Source organism: Macaca nemestrina, chromosome 11 (genome assembly GCF_043159975.1).
Source record: "Macaca nemestrina isolate mMacNem1 chromosome 11, mMacNem.hap1, whole genome shotgun sequence".
NCBI lineage: Eukaryota > Metazoa > Chordata > Mammalia > Primates > Cercopithecidae > Macaca > Macaca nemestrina.
In genome coordinates, this window is record NC_092135.1 from 67521898 (window position 1) to 67545220 (window position 23323).

The 23323-nt window shown below is 37.5% G+C and overlaps 1 protein-coding gene across 2 annotated transcripts in view; it reads left to right on the forward strand.

Annotated features, from left to right (window-relative positions):
- Positions 1 to 22328, forward strand: part of LOC105483277 (peptidylprolyl isomerase G) — a 57805-nt gene extending 35477 nt beyond the window's left edge. For both annotated transcript variants that reach the window (XM_071072907.1, XM_071072908.1), the window contains exons 10-14: positions 12531 to 12744; positions 13514 to 13681; positions 16636 to 16723; positions 20673 to 20809; positions 20993 to 22328. In XM_071072907.1, coding sequence (XP_070929008.1) covers positions 12531 to 12744; positions 13514 to 13681; positions 16636 to 16723; positions 20673 to 20809; positions 20993 to 22103 — 1718 coding nt within the window. In that variant the 3' untranslated portion in view covers positions 22104 to 22328. The remainder of the gene's footprint in view (positions 1 to 12530; positions 12745 to 13513; positions 13682 to 16635; positions 16724 to 20672; positions 20810 to 20992) is intronic.
- Positions 22329 to 23323: the final 995 nt, after the last annotated feature.

The window sequence follows — 23323 nt, forward strand, 5'->3', positions numbered from 1 at the left end:
AGGATTTTCCCATCGATGTTCATCAGGGATATTGGCCTGAAATTTTCTTTTTTTCTTGTGTCTCTGCCAGGCTTTGGTATCAGGATGATGTTGGCCTCATAAAATGAGTTAGGGAGGAGTCCCACTTTTGGAATAGTTTCAGAAGGAATGGTACCAGCCCCTCTTTGTACCTCTGGTAGAATTCGGCTGTGAATCCATCTGGTCCTGGGCTTTTTTTGGTTGGTAAGCTATTAATTACTGCGTCAATTTCAGAACTTGTTATTGGTGTATTCAGGGATTCGACTTCTTGTTGGTTTAGTCTTAGAAGGGTGTATATGTCTAGGAATTTATCCATTTCTTCTAGATTTTCTAGTGTATTTGTGTAGAGGTGTTTATAGTATTCTCTGATGGTAGTTTGTATTTCTGTGGGATCAGTGGTGACCTCCCTTTTATCATTTTTTATTTTGTCTATTTGATTTTTCTCTGTTTTCCTCTTAGTCTGGCTAGCAGACATCTAGCCAGAATCTATTTTGTTAATCTTTTCAAAAACCGGCTCCTGGATTCATTGATTTTTTTTTTTTTAAGGGTTTTTTGTTTCTCTCTTTCCTTCAGTTCTGCTCTGATCTTAGATATTTCTTGTCTCATGCTAGCTTTTGAATTTGTTTCTCTAGTTCTTTTAATTCTGATGTTAGGATATCCATTTTAGATCTTTCCTGCTTTTTCTTTTGGGCATTTAGTGCTGTAAATTTGCTTCTAAACACTGCTTTAGCTGTGTCCCAGAGATTCTGGTACGTTGTCTTTGTTCTCATTGGTTTTAAAGAACTTACTTATTTCTGCCTTAATTTCATTATTTACCCAGTAGTCATTCAGGAGCAGGTTGTTCAGTTTCCGTGTAATTGTGCGGTTTTGAGTGAGTTTCTTAATCTTGAGGTCCAATTTGATTGCACTGTGGTCTGAGAGACTGACTGTTACGATTTCCGTTCTTTTGCATTTGCTGAGGAGTGTTTTACTTCCAATTATGTGGTCAGTTTTAGAATGAATGTGACGTGGTGCTGAGAAGAATGTATATTCTGTTGATTTGGGGTGGAGAGTTCTGTAGATGTCTGTTAGGTTCACTTAGCAGAGCTAGTTGAAGTCCTGAATATCCTTGTTAATTTTCTGTCTCGTTGATCTGTCTAATATTGACAGTGGAGTGTTAAAGTCTCCTACTATTATTGTGTGGGAGTCTAAGTCTCTTTGTAGGTCTCTGAGAGCTTGCTTTATGAATCTGGGTGCTCCTGTATTGGTGCATATGTATTTAGGATAGTTAGCTCTTCTTGTTGCATTGATCCCTTTACCATTATGTAATGCCCTCTTTCTATTTCTGATTTTTTGAGGAGCTTTCATTCGTTTTTCTAATAATGCCTATACTGATTTACATTCCCACCAACAGTTTACAAGAGTGTCCTTTTCTTCATGTCCTCTCCCTTGTTTTTGTTCTTTTTTTCTTTTTCATAATAGCCATTGTAACAGGTATGAGGTGCCATCTCATTGTAGTTTTAATTTGCATTCCTTTGATGTTCAGTGACATTGAGCATTTTTGCCCATATGCTTGTTGGCCATTTGTATGTCTTCCTTTGAGAAATATCTCTTCAGGTTCTTTGCCCAATTTTAAATCAGGTTGTTTTCTTGCTGATGAGTTGTTTGCATTCCTTATATATTTTGGATATTAACCCATTGTCAGATGTATGGTTTGCAAATACTTTCTTCCATTCCAGAGGTTGCGTCTTCACTCTGTTGATTGTTTCTTTGGCTGTGTGGAACCCTATTAGTTTGATGCAATCCCATTTGTCTATTTTTGCTTTTTGTTGCCTGTGGTTTTGGGGTCATATCCAGAAAAGTCATTGCTCAAACCAATGTCATGGAGCTTTTTCTGTGTGTTTTCTTTTAGCGGTTTTGCAGTTGCAAGTCTTATGTTTAAGTCATTAAACCATTTTTAGTTGATTTTTATATGCGTTATAAGGGTCTGATTTTTTTTTTTACATGTGGATATCTAGTTGTTCCAGCACTGTTTATTGAAGAGCCTGTCTTTTTCCCATTGTGTGTTCTTGGCAATTTTGTGTTTTTAACTGTGTTTTATCCTACTTCTCACTTTGTTTACCATGAAGTCAGTTAAGTTTTTCTGATTATTAACTGGCAATAATTTGCCCTTTTGCTTCCACTCAGTTTTTTGTTTTTTGTTTGTTTGTTTGTTTTTTAACTATAGTTGTCTGAATAACCTAGTAAGTAAATACTCTAGAGGAAGAGACTCTGGGGCTAGGTGGCAATCGAAGAGAGGAAGATAGATTGAGAAACTTTAAGGGAATAAATTATTTTTTCTTTAAGCGCTACTTAGATTCAGAAGCATCCTACATGTTTGAGAAACTTCTTTTATTTAGACCAGACCATTTGATGCTAACAAGACTAATTTGATATATTGTCTGAAATGGTAAGAACTTTAAATATTTTAAGTCTTTGTATTTGAAATATGTGGCTGATACTATTTTATTACAGATGATGGGCTTGACTTCCTACAAATAATGGAGATTACCTTCAAACCTGTATAGAAAGCAGTAAAACCTTAAACTAACTCTGTTCTTACTAATCTAGGGAATAATAATATCAGTAATTAGTTTCTTAGAGTTAGCACATGTGAGAGTCATCTATAATGCTTTCTGATTCTCACAGTAACTCTGTAGTATTATATATCCCTATTTTACAGACAAAGATAATCAAGAAGATTTAAGTTCTTTGCTGTGTCAGGAAAAGAGACCTCAAACCCAAGTTCGAGAATTAGAGCTTTTTCTGTTACATGTTACTGACTCATTAAAGTTTAAATGTCTTTAAAATTTCTTAAGAATTACCCTAAGTAGATCGTTCTCATCTCACCTTTTAGGTATACTGATTTCCTCTATAATATTTAGAAATAGGTACATTTTGTTTTGTTTTAATTTTAAAACACCCGAGATGGGCATAGAGAAGGCAAAATGATTATTTAAAAAAAATTTTTTTTGTCTGTATTCCATTTTTGAGTCTGCTAATTTTATTTTCTTCCATGTGATGTCAAATAAATATTTGCAGGTAAATTACTGCAATAAATTATTGCAGGTGTATGCTTCAGCTCATGGAATTTCTTGATATACATGAGACCGATTATCCATATTTACAAACAACAGGTGTAATGTATGCCTTTTTTCTTGAAGATTCAGTAAAAAACGAGATGTTGAGAATCTTTGAGTAATACGCTACAAATGCAATTATTTACATTTAAAAAATACTAAAAAAAAGTCTGTAGTGATATTTGTTACTTTAAACCCTGAACCTACTGATGTTTAAACTTTAGAGTGTTTTTAGTACAGTAGGAATATTTTAGCTTAAGGCATTATTCTTCCCAAGTCATCTAGAAAATCTTCATCATTTATTCTCTACTTGACAACTAATTTAAAAAAAAAAATACTTTAGTCTTTAAGGACGGTTGTGTTAGGATCTGTTGCTTCCTTATAAAAGTTAAGTGGCCAGGCACAGTGGCCGACACCTGTAATCCCAGCACTTTGTGAAACTGAAACAGGAGGATCACTTGAGCCCATGAGTTTCAGACCAGCCTGGGCAACATTGTGAGACTCTTCTCTACCAAAAAAAAAAAAAATTTTTTTTTTAAATTAGCTGTCTGTAGTCCCTGCTATTTGGGAGGCTGAGGCAGGAGGATCACTTGAGCCCAGGAGTTCGAGGCTGCAGCCTGGGTGACAGAACAAGGCCCTGGCTCTAAAAAATATATAAATAAATAAAGTTAAGGGTGCTGTGTGGTTTATATATTCAGAAAGAGATTGAGGTAACAGAGTTTTTGGCCAGGTGCTGGCTCACGCCTATAATCCCAGCAACTTGGGAGACCGAGGTAGATGGATCACTTGAGGTCAGGAGGTTGAAACCAGCCTGGCCAACATGGTGAAACCCTGTCTCTACTAAAAATACAAAAAAAAAGTTTGCGTTTTAAACCATGAACAGTAATCATAGACTCTCTAATAAATTTGTTGTAAAGATGCTTTTGGTACCAAAAGGGCAGGACATGAATATTTGCCTAAAGGAGGAAGTAAATGAATGTAGCTCTTTATATATTACTTATATCTTTATAATGTGTTGTCATCTGAAGAAATAAATGATAGTTTTGCCTATGCCATTGGGGCCAGGAAGTTATGCTAAAAGTTGATGTTAGCATCCAACTGTATGTCCCTCAAACTCATCTTGCCCTTATCAGTTTCAGCAATCTGAGATTGGCCCTTTATTAATATGTATCTTCCCAGGAGTTTCTAAAAGGTCAGATTTGTTTTGAGCCAGGCCTCCAATGCCTACTCTGTTCTGGATCATACTATGAAAAGAGGAAAAGATCGTTAGTTTGAAAACACACACTTGGACTCCTGTTATTCCATAATCCTTCAGTTACCATTCAGAACATTGTTCAGGGTAGATTTTGTCATGCATCTTATATAATCTTAAGCAGAGCTATATCTTACATCCACTTTGTAAGTTTGATGGCCTCCTTAAAATAATTGGGAACAGTCAAAACGCATTGTAACATTGTGGTATTTATCATCATTATATTTAAAACCTTGTATGAGAGATTTACACCTCTTTTTTTTTTTTAACTTCCTGAACGAAAACAAAAAGACTTCTGAAGAAATCTGACTGTCTTGGTCCATCTGTATATGGTCTTTGTGAGTCTGGGCAATCAGTCTTCCTGGGCCTTTCTCTCTTTGCAATTTTGAGATTGGAGATCTTTCTTTTTGTGACTATTTGAGTGTGCCAGAGAAAATTCGAAGTCAGGGAGAAAAACCTTCCAGCAGATGCAGAGATGGAACACTGGAAGCTAATAAAAGCTGCATCCTCTGTAGAGGCTCAGCAAAGGGCTGTCAAAAGTCAGAGTGGAGGGTAGAGCACAGACGTACCTATATTAAGGTATTTCCTGGTTTTTCAGGAGCTGACATGACCTCAGATCATGCTCTGCTCTTCAGAGTTCACTGCAGTTGTTAACCCATTTATGCTGGAGGTTGCAAGTTTTTTGTGTGAAAAATTGGATCTTGGCAGTGACCTTGAGAAGTAGGATATACATAACTCCCACAAGCTTAGAGTACCAATAATGGAACTAAGAGATGAGAGGATTGCTATGTTACATAGTATACAGAAACACAAGAACAGAGTTGTGGCAGCATGGCGGTAAGTAGTTGTATGAGAAGAAATGGCAGGAGGCAGGTTGCCTGGCAATACAGAATGAATAGCACAATAGAGGAAGCAGCTGGTAAATCTTGTACTCAGGAGACAAGTGAAGAACACCACTAGAGATTCATTTTTATGGTGACAGAGTCCCATTTCAGTGTCCTTATTCTAAAAGTAATTTTGGCACTTTTATTGGAAAATAGTGGGATGTTAAACTTAGAAACAGTTTAGGAGATGAGACCTATAATGTGAAATGAAATTGTCTAAAGACCATTTTAGGAATACTTCTGTTCTTTATTTCAAATCCTATTTTGATGGTGATTTCAGAATTCGCTTCATTTTCAAGATTTCAAGTGAAATTTATTGGTGTAAATCTGTAGGTCTCAAATAAAAAACAAAGCAGCATTTTCTTACATTAGGTTTTTACAAATAAAATACTCTGGAGTTATTTCTGGTTTGGTTTTGAATTTTTTTTTTTTTTTTTTTTTTTTTTTTTGAGACGGAGTCTTGCTCTGTCGCCCAGCCTGGGGTGCAGCGGCCAGATCTCAGCTCACTGCAAGCTTCGCCTCCTGGGTTTACAACATTCTCCTGTCTCAGCCTCCCAAGTAGCTGGGACTACAGGCCCCACTACCACGCCCAGCTAGTTTTTTTGTATTTTTTAGTAGAGACGGGGTTTCACCGTGTTAGCCAGGATGGTCTCGATCTCCTGACCTCGCGATCCACCCGTCTCGGCCTCCCAAAGTGCTGGGATTACGCTTGAGCCACCGCGCCCAGCCGATTTTTTTTTTTTTTTTTTGAGACAGTGTCTTGCTCTGTTGCCAGGCTGGAGTGCAGTGGTGCAGTCATAGTTCACTGCAACCTCAAACTCCTGGGTTCAGGCAATCTTCCCACCTCAGCCTTCGAAATAGCTGGGACTACAGGTGTGCATTGCCATAGCTGGCTAATTTTTGTATTTTTGGTGGAGACAGGATCTCGCTGTGTTGCCCAGGCGGGTCTCAAATTCCTGGTTCAAGCTAACTTGACCTCCCAAAGTGCTGGGATTACAGATGTGAGCTATGGAGTTTCGTTTTTAACCTTAATATTATACTAGTAAGTTCAGTGACTAATTGATAGGGTTACATCACACCATACCCCCAAGTAAAGGTCAGTGAAGATGTTTGGGAAATCATCCTACCTAATAATAAGCAAACTGTGTAATCTTTAAACTTATTAACCAGAAATGGCCCGAGTTGAGAGTGTTATTAATAACTCTCTGTAATTCCTTTTCATCCATTATGATTTTTAACTTGCATTGTGGTTTTTGCTTTTAGTACTATTTCATTTTACCTTAAGGATATTTATATACTTGTAATAGAAATGCTGAAATCAATTTTGTGTAAGTAGTTAAGCAAGAAGTAGGGTTTTGTTTTGTTTTGTTTTGTTTTTTGTTTTTGTTTTTTTTGAGACAGAGTCTCACTCTGTCGCCCAGGCTGGAGTGCAGTGGCGAGATCTCGGCTCACTGCAAGCTCCGCCTCCCTGGTTCACACCATTCTCCTGCCTCAGCCTCCCGAGTAGCTAGGACTAGAGGTGCCCGCCACCATGCCCAGCTAATTTCTTTTTGTATTTTTAGTAGAGATGGGGTTTCCCCATATTAGCCAGGATGGTCTCGACCTTCCGACCTTATGATCTGCCCACCTCGGCCTCCCAAAGTGCTGGGATTACAGGCTTGAGCCACCGCGCCCAGCCGGAAGTAGGTTTTTTTGAAGAGTCAGCTGAAAACAGCTGTTGCCATATTTGGAATTTAAGTTTTTAATTTGAAAATATTATAATTGAGACATTATTGTATATACTTATGGTATACAGAGTGATGTTATGATACATGTATACAATGCAGAATGATTAAATCAAGCTATTTAACATAGCTGTCACCTCAAGTAATGTTTTTGTAGTCGGAAATTTGAAATTTACTATCTCAGGAATTTTGAAATGTACAATACATTGTTATTAACTTTTCTCACCATGCTATGAAAGTAGATCTCACCAAACTTATTCTTCCTGTCTTAACTGAAACTTTGTACCCTAATTTTAAAAATTTAATACATTTATTTGGTTCAAAATTTAGAGAGTGTAAAAGGATAATCAGTGAAAATCTCTTTCAGTGAGTTTCCATTCTCACATTTTGTACATTATTCCACATGTGTGTGAATGTTGATCATGTAGAATGAATTTCCTAGAAATGGAATTGCCAGTTTACAGAGGTCATGCATTTGTAATTTGGTAGACACTGCTACCAGAATATAAGAGGATAAGTTGCCCTAAACCCTGTATAAAACTACTTATTATTGTAAACTCTTTCACCTTTGCCAGCCTAATGAATTTTTTTTTAACAAATACTAGTTTCAATTAGCATTTCTCTGAGAAAAATGTGATGTTTGGGTCTCCTTAAGAGCTATTTATGTTTCTTTTTATCTGAACTGATTGTTGATTCCTTTACCCCCTATTATTTACCATTCTTTTGTTCTTCCTTTCTGAAGTTCAAGTCGCCTCCTGCTTTTTCCTTTCTCTTTGGAGAACTTCCTTTAACCAATTTTTTTTTTTTTTTTTAAGGTTAGGTCTACTGGTGACAAATTATTCTAGTTTTCTGAAAATGTCTTTATTTCATCAGGGTTTAGGGAATGGTTTCAGAATGAAACTGTTCCACCTCAGATCATTAGGCGTTAGCGTTTCATAAGGAGTGCTCAGCCTAGATCCCTCGCATGCACAGTTCACAATAGGGTTTGTGCTCCTTTAAGAATCTAATGCTGTCGCTGATCTGACAGGAGCTGGAGCTCCAGTGGTAAGGCTTGCTTGCCTGCCACTCACCTTCTCCTCTGTGACCTGGTTCCTAACATGTGACGGATCAGTACCAGGGACCATGGCTCTTCATCTCCATGTACTGACATTACGTTGACTATGTATATCGATAATTCTATTCAGTTAAATAATACTTGTGACTTTGAGAAGGATACAGTTTCAATCATATTCTCAATATGCCTTAATCATATTTTAAAATATAGTTTAGCACACACTTTGAAACTCAAGCCACAGTCTTAGAGAATCAATATTGCTATTGTGATGTCTCCCAATTTTTTTTGCCTTTTTACCCTTCTGTCCTTTAATGCCATCTCTTTCTCAATTATTTTCTCTCATTTTTTTTCTGAGCAGACTTACACGAAAAGGAACGTAAATTAAATTTGCCAAATATCAAAAGAGAGGAACTTTTTATTTATTTATTTATATTTGAAACGGAATCTCAGTCTGTCTCCCAGGCTGGAGTGCAGTGACGCAATCTCAGCTCACTGCAACCTCTGCCTCCCAGTTCAAGAGATTCTCTGCCTCAGTCTCCCGAGTAGCTGGGATTACAGGTGCCCTCTACCACACTTAGCTAATTTTTGTATTTTTAGTAGAGACGGGTTTCTACATGTTGGTCAGGCTGGTCTCGAACTCCTGACCTCAACCTGTCCACCAGCCTTGGCCTCCCAAAGTGGTGGGATTACAGGCATGAGCCACTGCAGCTGTACTTTTCATTTTATCATGTTATCTTGCTTCACTAAAATGTTCTCTTCAAAAGCGATGTGTAAATTAAATCATTGTTTATTAAATGTATTTAATACACTTGGTAAGTGGGCTTGCTGTTGTGTGGTATGGTTTTTTGTTGTTTTGGAGACAGGTTCTCACTCTGTTCCCCAAGCTAGAACGTAGTGGTGCAGTCATGGCTCACTGCAGCCTCGACTTCAAGTAATTCTCCCTCCTTGGCCTCCCAAAGTGCTGGCATTACAGGTGTGAGACACCATACCCCCGGCGACCTCCCAGGGTCAAGTGATTCTCCCCCCTCAGCCTCCCAAAGTGCTGGGACTACAGGCATGAGAAGCCATGCCCCTAGCCAATGGGGTTGCTTTTTTTTTGTTTTTTTGTTTTTTAATTTCAAATACTAAATGGGCTTGCTTTTAAAGTATATCAGCTGGGATGTATTTCTCATAGGAAAGAATCTCAATGCAAAATAAATAGAAATCAGAGCTGGTAATTAAAGATTTGTTAATTGTGGGGTAAAGAGTTACCATATTTTAACAAGTATATTTTATGTTTAAGTGTAGTATTTTTATTTTGCTTGCACAATTTTATGTTTTTATTTCATTATGAATTTCTTTGTTAGATTTCCTAAAAATTTGATCTTTCCCCCCCTGCATATCCCTCAGGTTTATTAGTTTAGCATATATAAGTAGATTTTTCAGATTATATGTTTTTACATACCCACTCTGTCTTACTAGCAGCATTGGTATTGGATTCAGGTTAACAGTTGGGCTCATGAGACAAAATTAGCTTCCCCAGGCACTAAGGCTACTTACCCTTAAGAAAGGATATAGGACAGGAAACGGCATGGCTGGTACATCAACAGCATAGAGGAGCTCTCATGATTTCCAGGCACTGCTTGCATATATCCCAAACATCTCACACTTGATAATGTACATGTTCCTTAGAAACACAACTGGGTAAGGAAGGATTACCTTAGTTCAGTGAAGCCATTACATCTACAGTCTGTTCAGATTTTATACCTTGTTCCCTTTCTCCAGTGCAGCAACATCTCATCAGTACTGGAAAAGCAATCTGGACAGTGAACCAGAAGTCCTTGAAGTTACAAGTAACTTCAGCCAGATTTTCATGTGTCTTGGGTTTAGTATATTCATATAAATTATCAGTTACAAATTTCAAGGATGATTCAGGCACAGCAGCACACGTGCCTGTAGTCTTAGCTACTCAGGAGGCTGAGGGAAGGAGGATTACTTGAGCCCAGGAGTTTGAGGCCAGCCTGTGCAACACAGCAAGACCGCATCTTCATAAATATATAAGTAAATAAACAAGGCTAGGCATGGTAGCTCACACTTGTAATCCCAACACTTACAGAGGTTGAGGCAGGAGGATCCCTTGAGCACAGGAGTTTGAAACCAGCCTAGGCAACATAGGGAGAACTTGCCTCTACAAAAATAAAAGTAAAAAAATTAGCAGGGCATGGTGGCATACACCAGTGTTCCCAGTTACGTAGGAAGCTGAGACAGAAGTATCACTTGAGCCCGGGAGGTCAAGACTGTAGTGAGCTAAGATCTTCACTCTAGCCTGGGCAACAGAGCAAGACCCTGTCTCCAAAAAAAAAAAAGACAAGGATAAATTTGCCAAATATCAAATCTTCAGATGTTCCTGAGGGTAAGGTGAGGCTAAAGGAAAGGTCACAAATCAGCTGTTAACCCTTTCAACTAAGGTTCTGTAACCAAACAGCCAACAGATAATCCAAAGATATATTTTCTTTGTTCTCCTTAACTTTTTATTATGGAAAATATTAATTTATGCACAAGTGAATAAAATAGTATAACAAACACTTGTTCTTTACCTAGCTTTGGGAGTTTATTTATGGCCAAACTTGTTTTACCCATCACTAGCCACCTTTCCCTTTCCTATTACTTTGAAACAAATTCCAGGCATAATATTTTATCAATAAATGTTATTTATAAAAGATGATTCTTAAAAACAATACCATAATGATACATACATACACATTCCTAAATATAAAATATCTTGACAGTGTTCAGATTGTAACTGTTTCATTAATGTTAATTAATTTTTTGTTGTGTGAATCAATCCAAATAAAGTTCAGACATTGAAATTGGTCTTGTAAGTTGTGTTTTGTTTTTTAATAAATTCTCTTGCCATCTTGTTTTATGTTTCCTTGAAATGTATTTATCAAAAAAGGTAGATCATTTGTCGTGCAGCGTTTTCTATAATTGAACACACTGGATTTTACTAATTGAATACTTACTATGTTATGTAATGTTGATCAGATGCAGTTGTGACTTGAAAAAATTCCTTTTAATGAAAACAGGAGTCACACAGGACTAGTTGTCTCAGTGTTCTGCAGCAGCCACGGGTTATCAGTGCCTCACGAGAAGTTGTAAAACAGGCCGGGCGCGGTGGCTCAAGCCTGTAATCCCAGCACTTTGGGAGGCCGAGATGGGCAGATCACGAGGTCAGGAGATCGAGACCATCCTGGCTAACACAATGAAACCCCGTCTCTACTAAAAATACAAAAAAATTAGCCGGGCGAGGTGGCGGGCGCCTGTAGTCCCAGCTACTCGGGAGGCTGAGGCAGGAGAATGGCGCAAACCCGGGAGGCGGAGCTTGCAGTGAGCCGAGATAGCGCCACTGCACTCCAGCCTGGGCGACAGAGTGAGACTCCGTCTCAAAAAAAAAAAAAAAAAAGAAGTTGTAAAACAATGATTTTTGTTTGTTTGTTTTTGTTTTTTGAGACAGAGTCTCGCTCAATTTCTTTTTCATTTATGCCTGGAATGCTTCTGACAAAGAGCTATTTCCCTTCATCTATTTCATTAGCAAGTGGTACAGTTTGTACCAGAATGGCCGGATAAATGCTTTATACTTTATGAGTATCACTATGAACTAATGGATTTCTATTATAATCTGATATATTTCAATTTATTGTAGTTCTCATCTATATATCAATATTGTCCCATCTTTGGCGCCGGTTAGCCTCTTCAAATCCAACATGATTTGAATGAGTATATCTTTAGATAGGTCAAGCTCCTCCTAGTTTGTAGTATCTTCTTCTGATTCTTGTTGTATTACACCTTCTAGCTTTACTTACTCATGTTAATTGAATGATCCTTTAAACTCTGAGTTTATTTACCCTTTTTAAAGTTACGGCTTCCTTAACTGAAATAAAATTTCAATTTAAAATGACTTTTTGTAGAGTCCCCAAAACATTCTGTTCATCATGGGCAATTGACTTCCCTCTGTTATCAGTCTCCTCTTGAGCTAGATTTCTTGATTATTAGAAGACTGCTTGGGCATTGAAATATAAGCCCATGCCAATGAAATCAATTTCTTACCTCTCCACGTTTCTGTAAAGCAGTTTTTCTGTTATTTCCCCGCACTAGTTCTGCCAATCTTGATAATAAGAGGGGAAGTGGAAAACTACAAGATTAGAACGTGGGACTCTTCATTGTTATTCTGTGCTTTTAGAAAACTTTCTTATTCAGATGTTTGTTAACATTAGTTTAGCATTTTAGACTCACCTATTTTTTAAAGTTCTTTGGATTAATACATACAACTTTGACCGATGAATTCTGGAGATCTGGACTCTAATCCTGAGTCTCGACTCCTTTCCTGTACTTTCCAGTTCACATAGCTGGATGATCTAAGTGCTAAATACCGGACTCAGTGAGAATCTGCAGAAAATTTAAATCTCCTTCACAAAGTTCGTCTAAAAATTGTTGATCAAAACCTTTTTGTTTTTATTAAAGTTAAGAAAGAAGAAAAGAAAAGGCATAAATCATCATCATCTTCCTCCTCCTCATCTAGTGACTCAGATAGCTCAAGTGATTCTCAGTCCTCTTCTGATTCCTCTGATTCTGAAAGTGCTTCTGAAGAGAAATCAAAGAAAAGAAAAAAGAAACATAGGAAAAATTCCCGAAAACACAAGAAAGAAAAGAAGAAGCGAAAGAAAAGCAAGAAGAGGTCTTAATTTTACTTTTCTAATGCTAGCTTTATATTCTGATTCCGTTTTTATAAATAAATCTGTTAGGATTTGGGGTCAATTATATGAAACTGTTAAAATAGTGAGAAATATAGCATGGAGCATAAGACTTTTGATATTCTACAGTCTGTAGATTAAATTTTGGGTACGTTCATTTTCTTTTGAAACAAAACCTATCAGTTCATTTTTTTGTGTACTCAATTAAATGATGGCTTTGGTGTTACAGATTTGTATGTTTTGTAGGAGGATTATGGGATTCATGAAAATTGCAGAAAACCACCAATTGTTTTTCCTATTTTCAGTAGCTCTTATGATAGCATAAGGGTAGAAAGCAGATAATATCCGTGTATTTTACCTTCTTTTCCATTTTGTTTGAAATAATCAGTGTTTGTACTAAAACTTGTCTTCATCTGCCTGTTGCCTCAAATGCAATTAATTTCCATACCCATGTTTTAAAGTATTTTAAATTTATCAGAGCGCATTGCCCACATAGTTTCATATTTTTTATCCGTTTTGTAGGAAAATATTTTTTGAGAGTGTGATAATCGAAACATTTTGTTTTGTTTGTTTTTTGATTGGTTAGTTGGTTTGTCAGAGGAATAGAAGATTTTTCCCATGCGATCACATCTTTGGTAAGGACAGGATGTTTATATTATAGTGATATAAAGGAAAGAAATACCAACAATTGGATATTTGCGTAAGGACATAATAACCAACTGTAACTTGTTTTGTGTGTTTCTGTTTGTTAAGTGCATCTAGTGAGAGTGAAGCTGAAAATCTTGAAGCCCAACCCCAGTCTACTGTCCGTCCAGAAGAGATCCCTCCTATACCTGAAAATAGATTCCTAATGAGAAAAAGTCCTCCTAAAGCTGATGAGAAGGAAAGGAAAAACAGAGAGAGAGAGAGAGAAAGAGAGTGGTATGTGAATGTGTATATTTTGTCTTACATGGTTTACCATAGAACTTTTCTTTTTAAAAAGTTTTTATTTATTTTAAACAAGATTTAATTGACCTTGTCCCAAGATTGAAATCTTTTTAATAAAATGTTCTTCTGCAAAGTTCTTTTTTGCCAACCACATAATTAGAAAGGTAAATTGACTTAAATTACAAGTAGATTGTGAAGTAGTTACACATAATAAACACTAATACAAAAAAGAGATGTTAAGCTGCATTCTAAACCAATAACAAGATACTGTTTAACCAGTAAAACAAGGTAGTGTTTTATCGTGTTATTTGTGTACATTAAACTTTTAAGCAAATAAGAACCTTGGTTTTTCAGTTAATCTAATAGGAAAAACTGCTGTTTTCCTTACTTGGTTTACAGTATTGTAATAAAAACTGATGTCATGTTCAAATCCTGAAAAAATTTTACTACGTAAATCTACATTATTAATATCTGTAATGCTAATTGTTCTTTATCAGTCATTTTAATAACTATGTCCAAAAGTAGAAAAGAATATTGAAATCTTTCTGTTAGTTATGATCAGAAATGCATTGTCATAATACAAATAATAACATTCTTGGCCAGGCATAGGGCTCACACCTGTAATCCCAGCACTTTGGGAGGCCAAGGTGGACAGATCTCTTGAGCTCAGGATTTTGAGACAAGCCTGGGCAACGTGGCAAAACCCCACCTCCACTAAAACAAAAATTAGCTGGGTATGGTGGTGCATGCCTGTAGTCCCAACTACTCAGGAGGCTGAGATGGGAAAATCACCAGAGCCCAGAAAGTTGAGGCTGCAGAGTGCAGTAATCATGCCACTGAGCTCCAGCCTGGGTGATGGGAGTGAGACACTGTCTTAAAAAAAAAAAAAAAATTTTTTTTGAGTAATCTTTCTATACTTCAATCCTTTCTATACAATAAAAATATAAAAATAGGATGTAGTATTTGAAACTTTGTAATTTTGAGGAGTTGGATTGAGTTAATTTTTCTGCTAGTATTGGAAAGAATGTTTCCAAGGAAATAAAGATTAAAGAAAAAGTATTTGAACAACTTTTCACATATCACTTACATGGATGTTGGTAATGTGCTAATTAAATATTAACTGATGTACTATTTTTGGAAAACAAACAGCTTCCCTTTTTGGTATAAACCATGATATGAATGTTTGACTAATTCAGACCAGCTTGTCGTTGCTTAGTTCACATTACTTAACATTTCTGTATAGTTCTGTTGCAACTTTTAAAGGATAATAAGGTACTTTGGGATAAGATAATTTTAAAATTGTTCTCTCGACAGCATTAGCCCCTTCTGAGCTCTTCTACATTAATTTTTCTTAGCACTATCAAATTAGTTTTGTCTTAGTAATGAGTATATATAGCAGTATTTCTCAATAGGACATGATTGGCATTTCGAGGCAGGAAAGTTCTTCATGCTGACCACATTTCAAGGCCTTAGCGTTTCTGCCTCCTGGGCCCTACTTACTAGTAGCACTCTCTGGTCATTCCATTTTGGCTTGATAACCACTGATTATACATTTGTCTTTTGTATCCATGGGGAATTGGTTTCAGGACCCCTTGCAGATACCAAACTATGTAGATGTTTAAGTCTCTTTTGAAAAATAACATAGTATTTGCATATAATCTAATATTCCCATATATTTTAAATCATCTCTAGATTACTTATAATATCTAGTGTGTTATGATAATCTATATAATAATATAGTGTAAATGCTATGTAAATACTTGTTTTACTATATTTGGGGGTTTTTTAATTTTTTTATTTTTTCAGTTGGGTTTTTTCCCCTTCAAATAGTTTTAATCCCTGGTTGGTTGAATCTTCAGATGTGGAACCTCCGGATACAGGGACGAACTGTATATAGAATTTTAAATTTGTTAATTTAAGATGAATAAAGCTGTATTCTACAGATTCATTTTTATTTTTATTTTATTATTATGGTTTTTTGTTTGTTTGTTTGAGACAGAGTCTCGCCCTGTCGCACAGGCTGGAATGCAGTGGCATGATCTCGGCTCACTACAATCTCTGCCTCCCGGGTTTAAGCGATTCTCCTGCCTTGGCCTCCTGAGTAGCTGGGACTATAGGCGCGTGCCACCACGCCCAGCTAATTTTTTGTATTTTTAGTAGAGATGGCGTTTTACTGTGTTAGCCAGGATGATCTTGATATGCTGACCTCGTGATCCGTCCACCTTGGCCTCCCAAAGTGCTGGGATTATAGGCATGAGTCACTGTGCCCGGCCTAGATTCATTTTTATTAAAATCACACATCATGGGGCCGGGCATAGTGGCTGACATCTGTAATCCCAGCATTTTGGGAGGCCTTGGCGGGTGGATTGCTTGAGCTCAGAGGTTCAAGCCTGGGCAACATGGTGAAACCCTGTCTCTACCAAAAATACAAAAAATTAGCCAGGCATGGTGGTGCATACCTGTAGTTCCAGCTACTTGTGAGACTCAAGTGGGAGGATAGCTTGAAACCAGGAAGACAGAGGTTGCAGTGAGTCAAGATCACACCACTACACCCCAACCTGGGTGACGGAGTAAGAACCCGTCTCAAAAGAAATAATAATAAAGGACTTTTTTTTTTTTGAGACAGAGTCTTGCTCTGTTGCCAGGCTGAAGTGCAGTGGCGCAATCCCGACTCACTGCAACTCTGCCTCCTGGGTTCAAGCAATTCTCCTGCCTCAGCCTCCCGAGTAGCTGAGATTACAGGCACGTGCCACCACACCCAGATAATATTTGTATTTTTAGTAGAGACAGGGTTTCACTATGTTGGCCAGGATGGTCTCGATCTCTTGACCTTGTGATCCGCCCGCCTTGGCGTCCCAAAGTGCTGGGATTACAGGCGTGAGCCATCATGCCAGGCCAACAAAAGTTGTTTTTAAAATTGTGTTAACTTTCTCTTTGCTTTCTTCTAGTAATCCACCTAACTCCCAGCCTGCTTCATACCAGAGACGACTTTTAGTTACTAGATCTGGCAGGAAAATTAAAGGAAGAGGACCAAGGGTAGGTGATTCTTTCTCCCAGAGATCTTCACAATACTGCATTTGTCTTCCTTAAATAATTTTAGGGTGTTTCTTAAATATTATTTTAATGTGCAAGTAAGTAAAATTTAGGGGAGACGCAAACATTGAATTACATATTCTCTTTCTTAAACAGCTTCTGTATGTTGGTACTTCACAACAGAAAATCCATGATATATAGATTTTACATTTACATGGTATAAAATGGGATCGAGGTCTTTCTTGTCTCCCTTGTTACTTTGCAATCACTGTATTTCTATTCTTGTTAAAAATAAATAAAACTTAACCTTATTCTTGTATTTTATTCTTTTTTTATTTACTAGAGTGTCCTCATCAGAATTTAAATATCTTCTGCTTTCAAAACTTTATAGAAACTTGGCTACACTTCTCTGTCTTATGTCTTCACTTCCTACTTATTCCTCAAGCATTTCAGTTGTCTTCCACTAGCACTGTTCTGCTGAAAACAGCACTTGATGCATAATTAGCTCCATATCACAAAATCCAGTGGATCATTTTTAGCATTTTTAGTCTTCATTTTACTTGCTCCTTGTAATATTCTTTCCACATTTCTTTTTTTTTTTTTTTTTTTTTTTTGAGATGGAGGCTCACTCTGTTGCCCAGGCTGGAGTGCAGTGACGCGATCTTGGCTCACTGCAACCTCTACCTCCCAGGTTCCTTTTTTTTTTTTTTTTTTCCCCCCCCGAGACGGAGTCTCGCTCTGTCGCCCAGGCTGGAGTGCAGTGGCCTGATCTCAGCTCACTGCAAGCTCCGCCTCCCGGGTTCATGCCATTCTCCTGGCTCAGCCTCCCGAGTAGCTGGGACTACAGGCGCCCGCCACCTCGCCCGGCTAGTTTTTTGTATTTTTTAGTAGAGACGGGGTTTCACCATGTTAGCCAGGATGGTCTCGATCTCCTGACCTCATGATCCGCCCCTCTCGGCCTCCCAAAGTGCTGGGATTACAGGCTTGAGCCACCGCGCCCGGCCAACCTCCCAGGTTCAAGCAGTCCTCCTGCCTCAGCTCCCCCTAGCAGCTGGGATTACACCATGCCCAGTTAATTTTTGTATTTTTAGTAGATACGGGGTTTCACCATGTTGCCCAGGCTGGTCTCAAACTCCTAACCTCAGGTGATCCACCTGCCTCGGCCTCCCAAAGTGCTGGGATTATAGGCGTGAGCCACTGTGCCCGGCCTCCACATTTCTTTTATCACATATTCTTTCTATCTCTCTAGCCAGTCTGTTGTACATTTCTAATGCTAGCTCATACTCCTTAAACTGACCTTTTTTTTGAGACAAGATCTCACTTTTACCCAGGCTGGAGTGCAGTGTGGTACAATCAAGGAACACTGCAGCCTCAACCTTGCAGTCTCAAGCAATCCTCCCACCTCAGCCTCCCAAGTAGCTGGGACTACAGGTGTGCAGCACCATATCTGGCTAATTTTTGTATTTTTTTGTAAAAATGGGGTTTCGCCATGTTGCCCAGACTGGTCTCGAACTCCTGAGCTCAAGCAATCTGCCTGTCTTTAGCCTCCCAAAGTCCTAGAATTACAGGCATGAGCCACCGAGTCCAGCCATTTACCTAACCTTTAAATACTGTAGTACCTCAAGGTTCCCATTCAACTCTTCTCACACTGCATATACTCCTTGAGCAATTTCATGACTCCCATGGCTGGTAATTGTCAAATTTTTTCTGCATTTTTTAGCTCCAAAGACTCATTTGACTAATGAGTACCTCAAACTTGGCTTTTACGAAGTTGAGCACAAGCTCTTCCTCTTCAAATCTGAACCTTCTTTAGGTTACTGATTTTAGTGACTGGCACCACCACCTGTGCAGTTCCTTCCCAAGAATAATATGATTCTCCCCTTTCGGTTTATACCTTAACTATGCAAATAACTTAACTATGGTAAGATACATAGAGGTATCTTACCCATCACCGAATACTGTCATTTCTGCCTCCTAAATACTCGGAAATTCATGTGTTTCAAGCTTTACCCCTGCCATGTTAATTCAACTCCATCATATTGTCTGAACTGTAAATTTTGATAGTTCTCAATTTTTTTTAATCTCAGTATCTCTTTCATGTTAAAAATTACTGAGGACCCAAAAGAACTTTTGTTGGTGTGGGTTATATCTATCAATATTTACTCTTTTAGGAATTAGTACTGAGAAATATTTAAAACATAAGAATATATAAGCACACGTTCCATTAGCTGTGAAGGTAATGATATCAAAACATGTAAACTGAATAACACTATTGTATGATAATGAAAGAATGAAAATGGAAAAGGCAAATGTTGTGATATTATTATGAAAATAGTTTTGGCCGGGCGCGGTGGCTCAAGCCTGTAATCCCAGCACTTTGGGAGGCCGAGACGGGCGGATCACGAGGTCAGGAGATCGAGACCATCCTGGCTGACACGGTGAAACCCCGTCTCTACTTTAAAAAATACAAAAAAACTAGCCGGGCGAGGTGGCGGTGCCTGTAGTCCCAGCTACTCGGGAGGCTGAGGCAGGAGAATGGCGTGAATCCGGAAGGTGGAGCTTGCAGTGAGCTGAGATCCGGCCACTGCACTCCAGCCTGGGCGGCAGAGCGAGACTCTGTCTCAAAAAAAAAAAAAAAAAAGAAAATAGTTTTGACCCCTGAGCCTTTAAATCCCAGATCCCACTTTGAGATTCACTGTCTAATCTTTTTTTAAATAGTAGCCAGAATTGTCATTTAAAAATGAAAGTCTGGCCGGGCGCGGTGGCTCAAGCCTGTAATCCCAGCACTTTGGGAGGCCGAGACGGGCGGATCACGAGGTCAGGAGATCGAGACCATCCTGGCTAACACGGTGAAACCCCGTCTCTACTAAAAAATACAAAAAACTAGCCGGGCGAGGTGGGGCGCCTGTAGTCCCAGCTACTTGGGAGGCTGAGGCAGGAGAATGGCGTAAACCTGGGAGGCGGAGCTTGCAGTGAGCTGAGATTCGGCCACTGCACTCCAGCCCGGGTGACAGAGCAAGACTCCGTCTCAAAAAAAAAAAAAAAAAAAAAAAAAAAAAAAAAAAAAAAAAAAAAAAATGAAAGTCTGATTTTTGTGCTACTCCTTTACCATTGATCTTAGGATAAATCCAAAATTACTACGATGGCCTATGACACTTCACAAAACCTAGTCCTTGCTTACCTCATCAATGTTATCTTGTACTAGTTTCCCTTGTAATTTTTAGCTTTGGCCATATTTGGTCTGTCTTTTCTTCTTAACTCGGAAACTTCCTGTCTCAGCATCTTTTCCCTTTTCCTTTTATACACATTCTATTGTAGCTGCATATATGTTTAACATAACTAATTATATGTTCATTCACGTGCTCTCCAAGTCCTGTAGACTATAAGTTCCAGGAAAGCACACTCATATATCTTGGCTCACTAATGTTCTCTCAGTATGTAGTAGAGTGTTTGGTCATCCTAAGGGTTGAATAAGTGAACATCTACACATATACTCTATTTTCTCCACAATATGAGAAATGGTTGCTTTGAAACATTAAGTATATATAACATTTAGATTGAACTTGGCAACTTATAAGTTGCTCTAGCATTACTTGGATAGGACTCTTCCATGGAGAAGACGTGTATGGCTAGTGGCTAGAGTTTTTGTGATTAATGTTTCTTAACTTGGAATTTGCAACATGACAACTTAAGTTTCTCTGCCTCATTGATTTCCTACATGAAAATTGGGAAATTTTAGTAATTTTCAGGGCATAGAAATATCAGATGTTTTATTTTAACCTAGAAACATATGCTGTTTAGCTACTATTATAATGCTTTTTATGTATTTTTAAATTTTGTACCCCTTACTACCTCCTGACCCTCGAGCCCAGTACTTCCCTCTCTCCCAGCACTCATGTGAGTCCCTCTATACTTTTATACATTAATTTTTCCCCCTTTTAATTTTCTTTAGCGTTACCGAACTCCTTCCAGATCCAGATCAAGGGATCGTTTCAGACGTAGTGAGACTCCTCCACATTGGAGGCAAGAGATGCAGAGAGCTCAAAGAATGAGGGTATCAAGCGGTGAAAGATGGATCAAAGGGGATAAGTAAGATTTAACTATTATTTCAAATGTAATAAGTATTTGTTTTTACTATTATACATAAAGTTATTTTATTGTCATTTTAATTATTGCTGAATACCTTAAGAAGAGTAGAATATCATTTTAGCCAATAATATCTACAATTCTTTTTCTAATAACATTTCCCCAATCCTTTTTCTTATTTTTTAGGAGTGAGTTGAATGAAATAAAAGAAAATCAGAGAAGTCCAGTTAGAGTAAAAGAGAGAAAAATAACGGATCACAGGAATGTATCTGAGAGTCCAAACAGAAAAAATGAAAAGGAAAAGAAAGTTAAAGACCATAAATCTAACAGCAAAGAGAGAGACATCAGAAGAAATTCAGAAAAAGATGATAAATATAAAAACAAAGTGAAGAAAAGGGCCAAATCTAAAAGTAGGAGTAAGAGTAAAGAGAAATCAAAGAGTAAAGAAAGAGATTCAAAACATAATAGACATGAAGAAAAGAGGATGAGGTCACGGAGTAAAGGAAGGGATCATGAGAATGTTAAAGAAAAAGAAAAGCAGTCTGATTCTAAAGGAAAAGATCAGGAAAGGAGTAGAAGTAAAGAGAAGTCTAAACAGTTAGAATCAAAGAGTAATGAGCATGATCATAGTAAAAGTAAGGAAAAGGATAGACGTGCACAATCCAGGAGTAGAGAATGTGATATAACTAAAGGTAAACACAGTTATAATAGCAGAACAAGAGAACGAAGCAGAAGTAGGGACAGAAGCAGAAGAGTGCGATCAAGAACCCATGACAGAGATCGCAGCAGAAGCAAGGAGTACCATAGATACAGAGAACAGGAATACAGGAGAAGAGGACGGTCACGAAGCCGAGAGAGAAGAATGACACCAGGAAGATCAAGAAGTAAAGATAGGAGGAGAAGGAGGAGAGACTCACGGAGCTCAGAGAGAGAAGAAAGTCAAAGCAGAAACAAAGAAAAATACAGAAACCAAGAAAGTAAGAGCTCACACAGAAAAGAAAATTCTGAGAGTGAGAAAAGAATGTACTCTAAAAGTCATGATCATAATAGCTCAAATAATAGCAGGGAAAAAAAGGCTGATAGAGATCAAAGTCCCTTCTCAAAAATAAAACAAAACAGTCAGGACAATGAATTAAAGTCCTCTACATTGAAAAATAAGGAGGATGAGAAGATCAGATCCTCAGTGGAAAAAGAAAACCAAAAATCAAAGGGTCAAGAAAATGACCATGTACATGAAAAAAATAAAAAATTTGATCATGAATCAAGCCCTGGAACAGATGAAGACAAAAGTGGATGAGTGAGTGATATAAACTTCCATTCTGTTTCGAATTTTAAGTTTGAGAGACTTGCTAATGAATCTCCTTTATGTTGTTTTCCTTTTCATTGTTTTTGGGTTGTTTTATGTTTGTCCTTTTTTCTTAATGTGGATTTCATTGAGTTGATCTTTTGATAATCTGCAATGTGGATAATTTGTACTGCTAAAGTTTTAATAAACTTGAAATGAGAAAAACACTTTGGTGTAGTACTGTGTGCTGTGTTTAACTATTTTATGTATGCATTACTGTGTTGCAACAATTAGCCAATAGCATCCTAATTTGTTTAGTCAGCCATTTGGAATGGTTGCAATGCATTGTTACAAAAGCTTGTGTTTCTCATGATTAAAGTAACTTTAGAAGCCACTAGAAGACATCTTGTATAGATTTTCTGATTGCGTTAATAATAGAGGTTTGCAGCGGTTTCTTTTAATTACACAGAAGCAGGGTCCTAATAACCTGAGATCTTAAGTCATAACTTTTGATTTTATAGTAATTTGTGCTTTAAATAGATGTTTAGTTATTTATATTGCACTTCATACTCTATTCTTTATAGTTTGAGCCATAGCTTGTTTCCTATTAATGCTTTTCCTGTCTAGTTGTGTTTTACTTAACTGCCTATAAAAATCATGAGTAATTTTTTTCAGTTGATGTACTGATTGAGCTTGAGTTGCTGTTATACAGCATTTGACAGGAACTATACCTTGGAAAATCAGATTGTGATTCTCAATTCTGTGTTGCTTTTGGTTTGAAGAGTTTTGGGAACGTTTTAATTATTATTACCCTTCTCTAAAATTAAAAAAAAAGAGAAAAAGCGTTTCTCATTAAAACATACCATTTGCGCAGGTCCTTAAGCTATACAGATTCTAAAAATTGTTAGTATTGATGCATTACCTTCTAAGATTTCTCTTTTTTGGCCTCCAACCTGTATAGAGTTGAGTGTTAACTCTGCATGGATTTTGTTTGTTTCTTTTAATTGAACTGCTCTAACTCTCATAGCTGTGAGTTCCAAGTGGCAAGAAAATGCATCTTTTCTATATATGTATCATGATAGGCTATAGCATGTTTATGACTCTGGTTTCTTTCTATTCAGGTGGTTTTATACCATTACTGTTAATGTTATTTTAACTTGGCATGTATAACATTGCCATATAGAGTAGAGTAGAAAGTTGCAAATTTTGATAGTTTACAGAGTTAAACACTA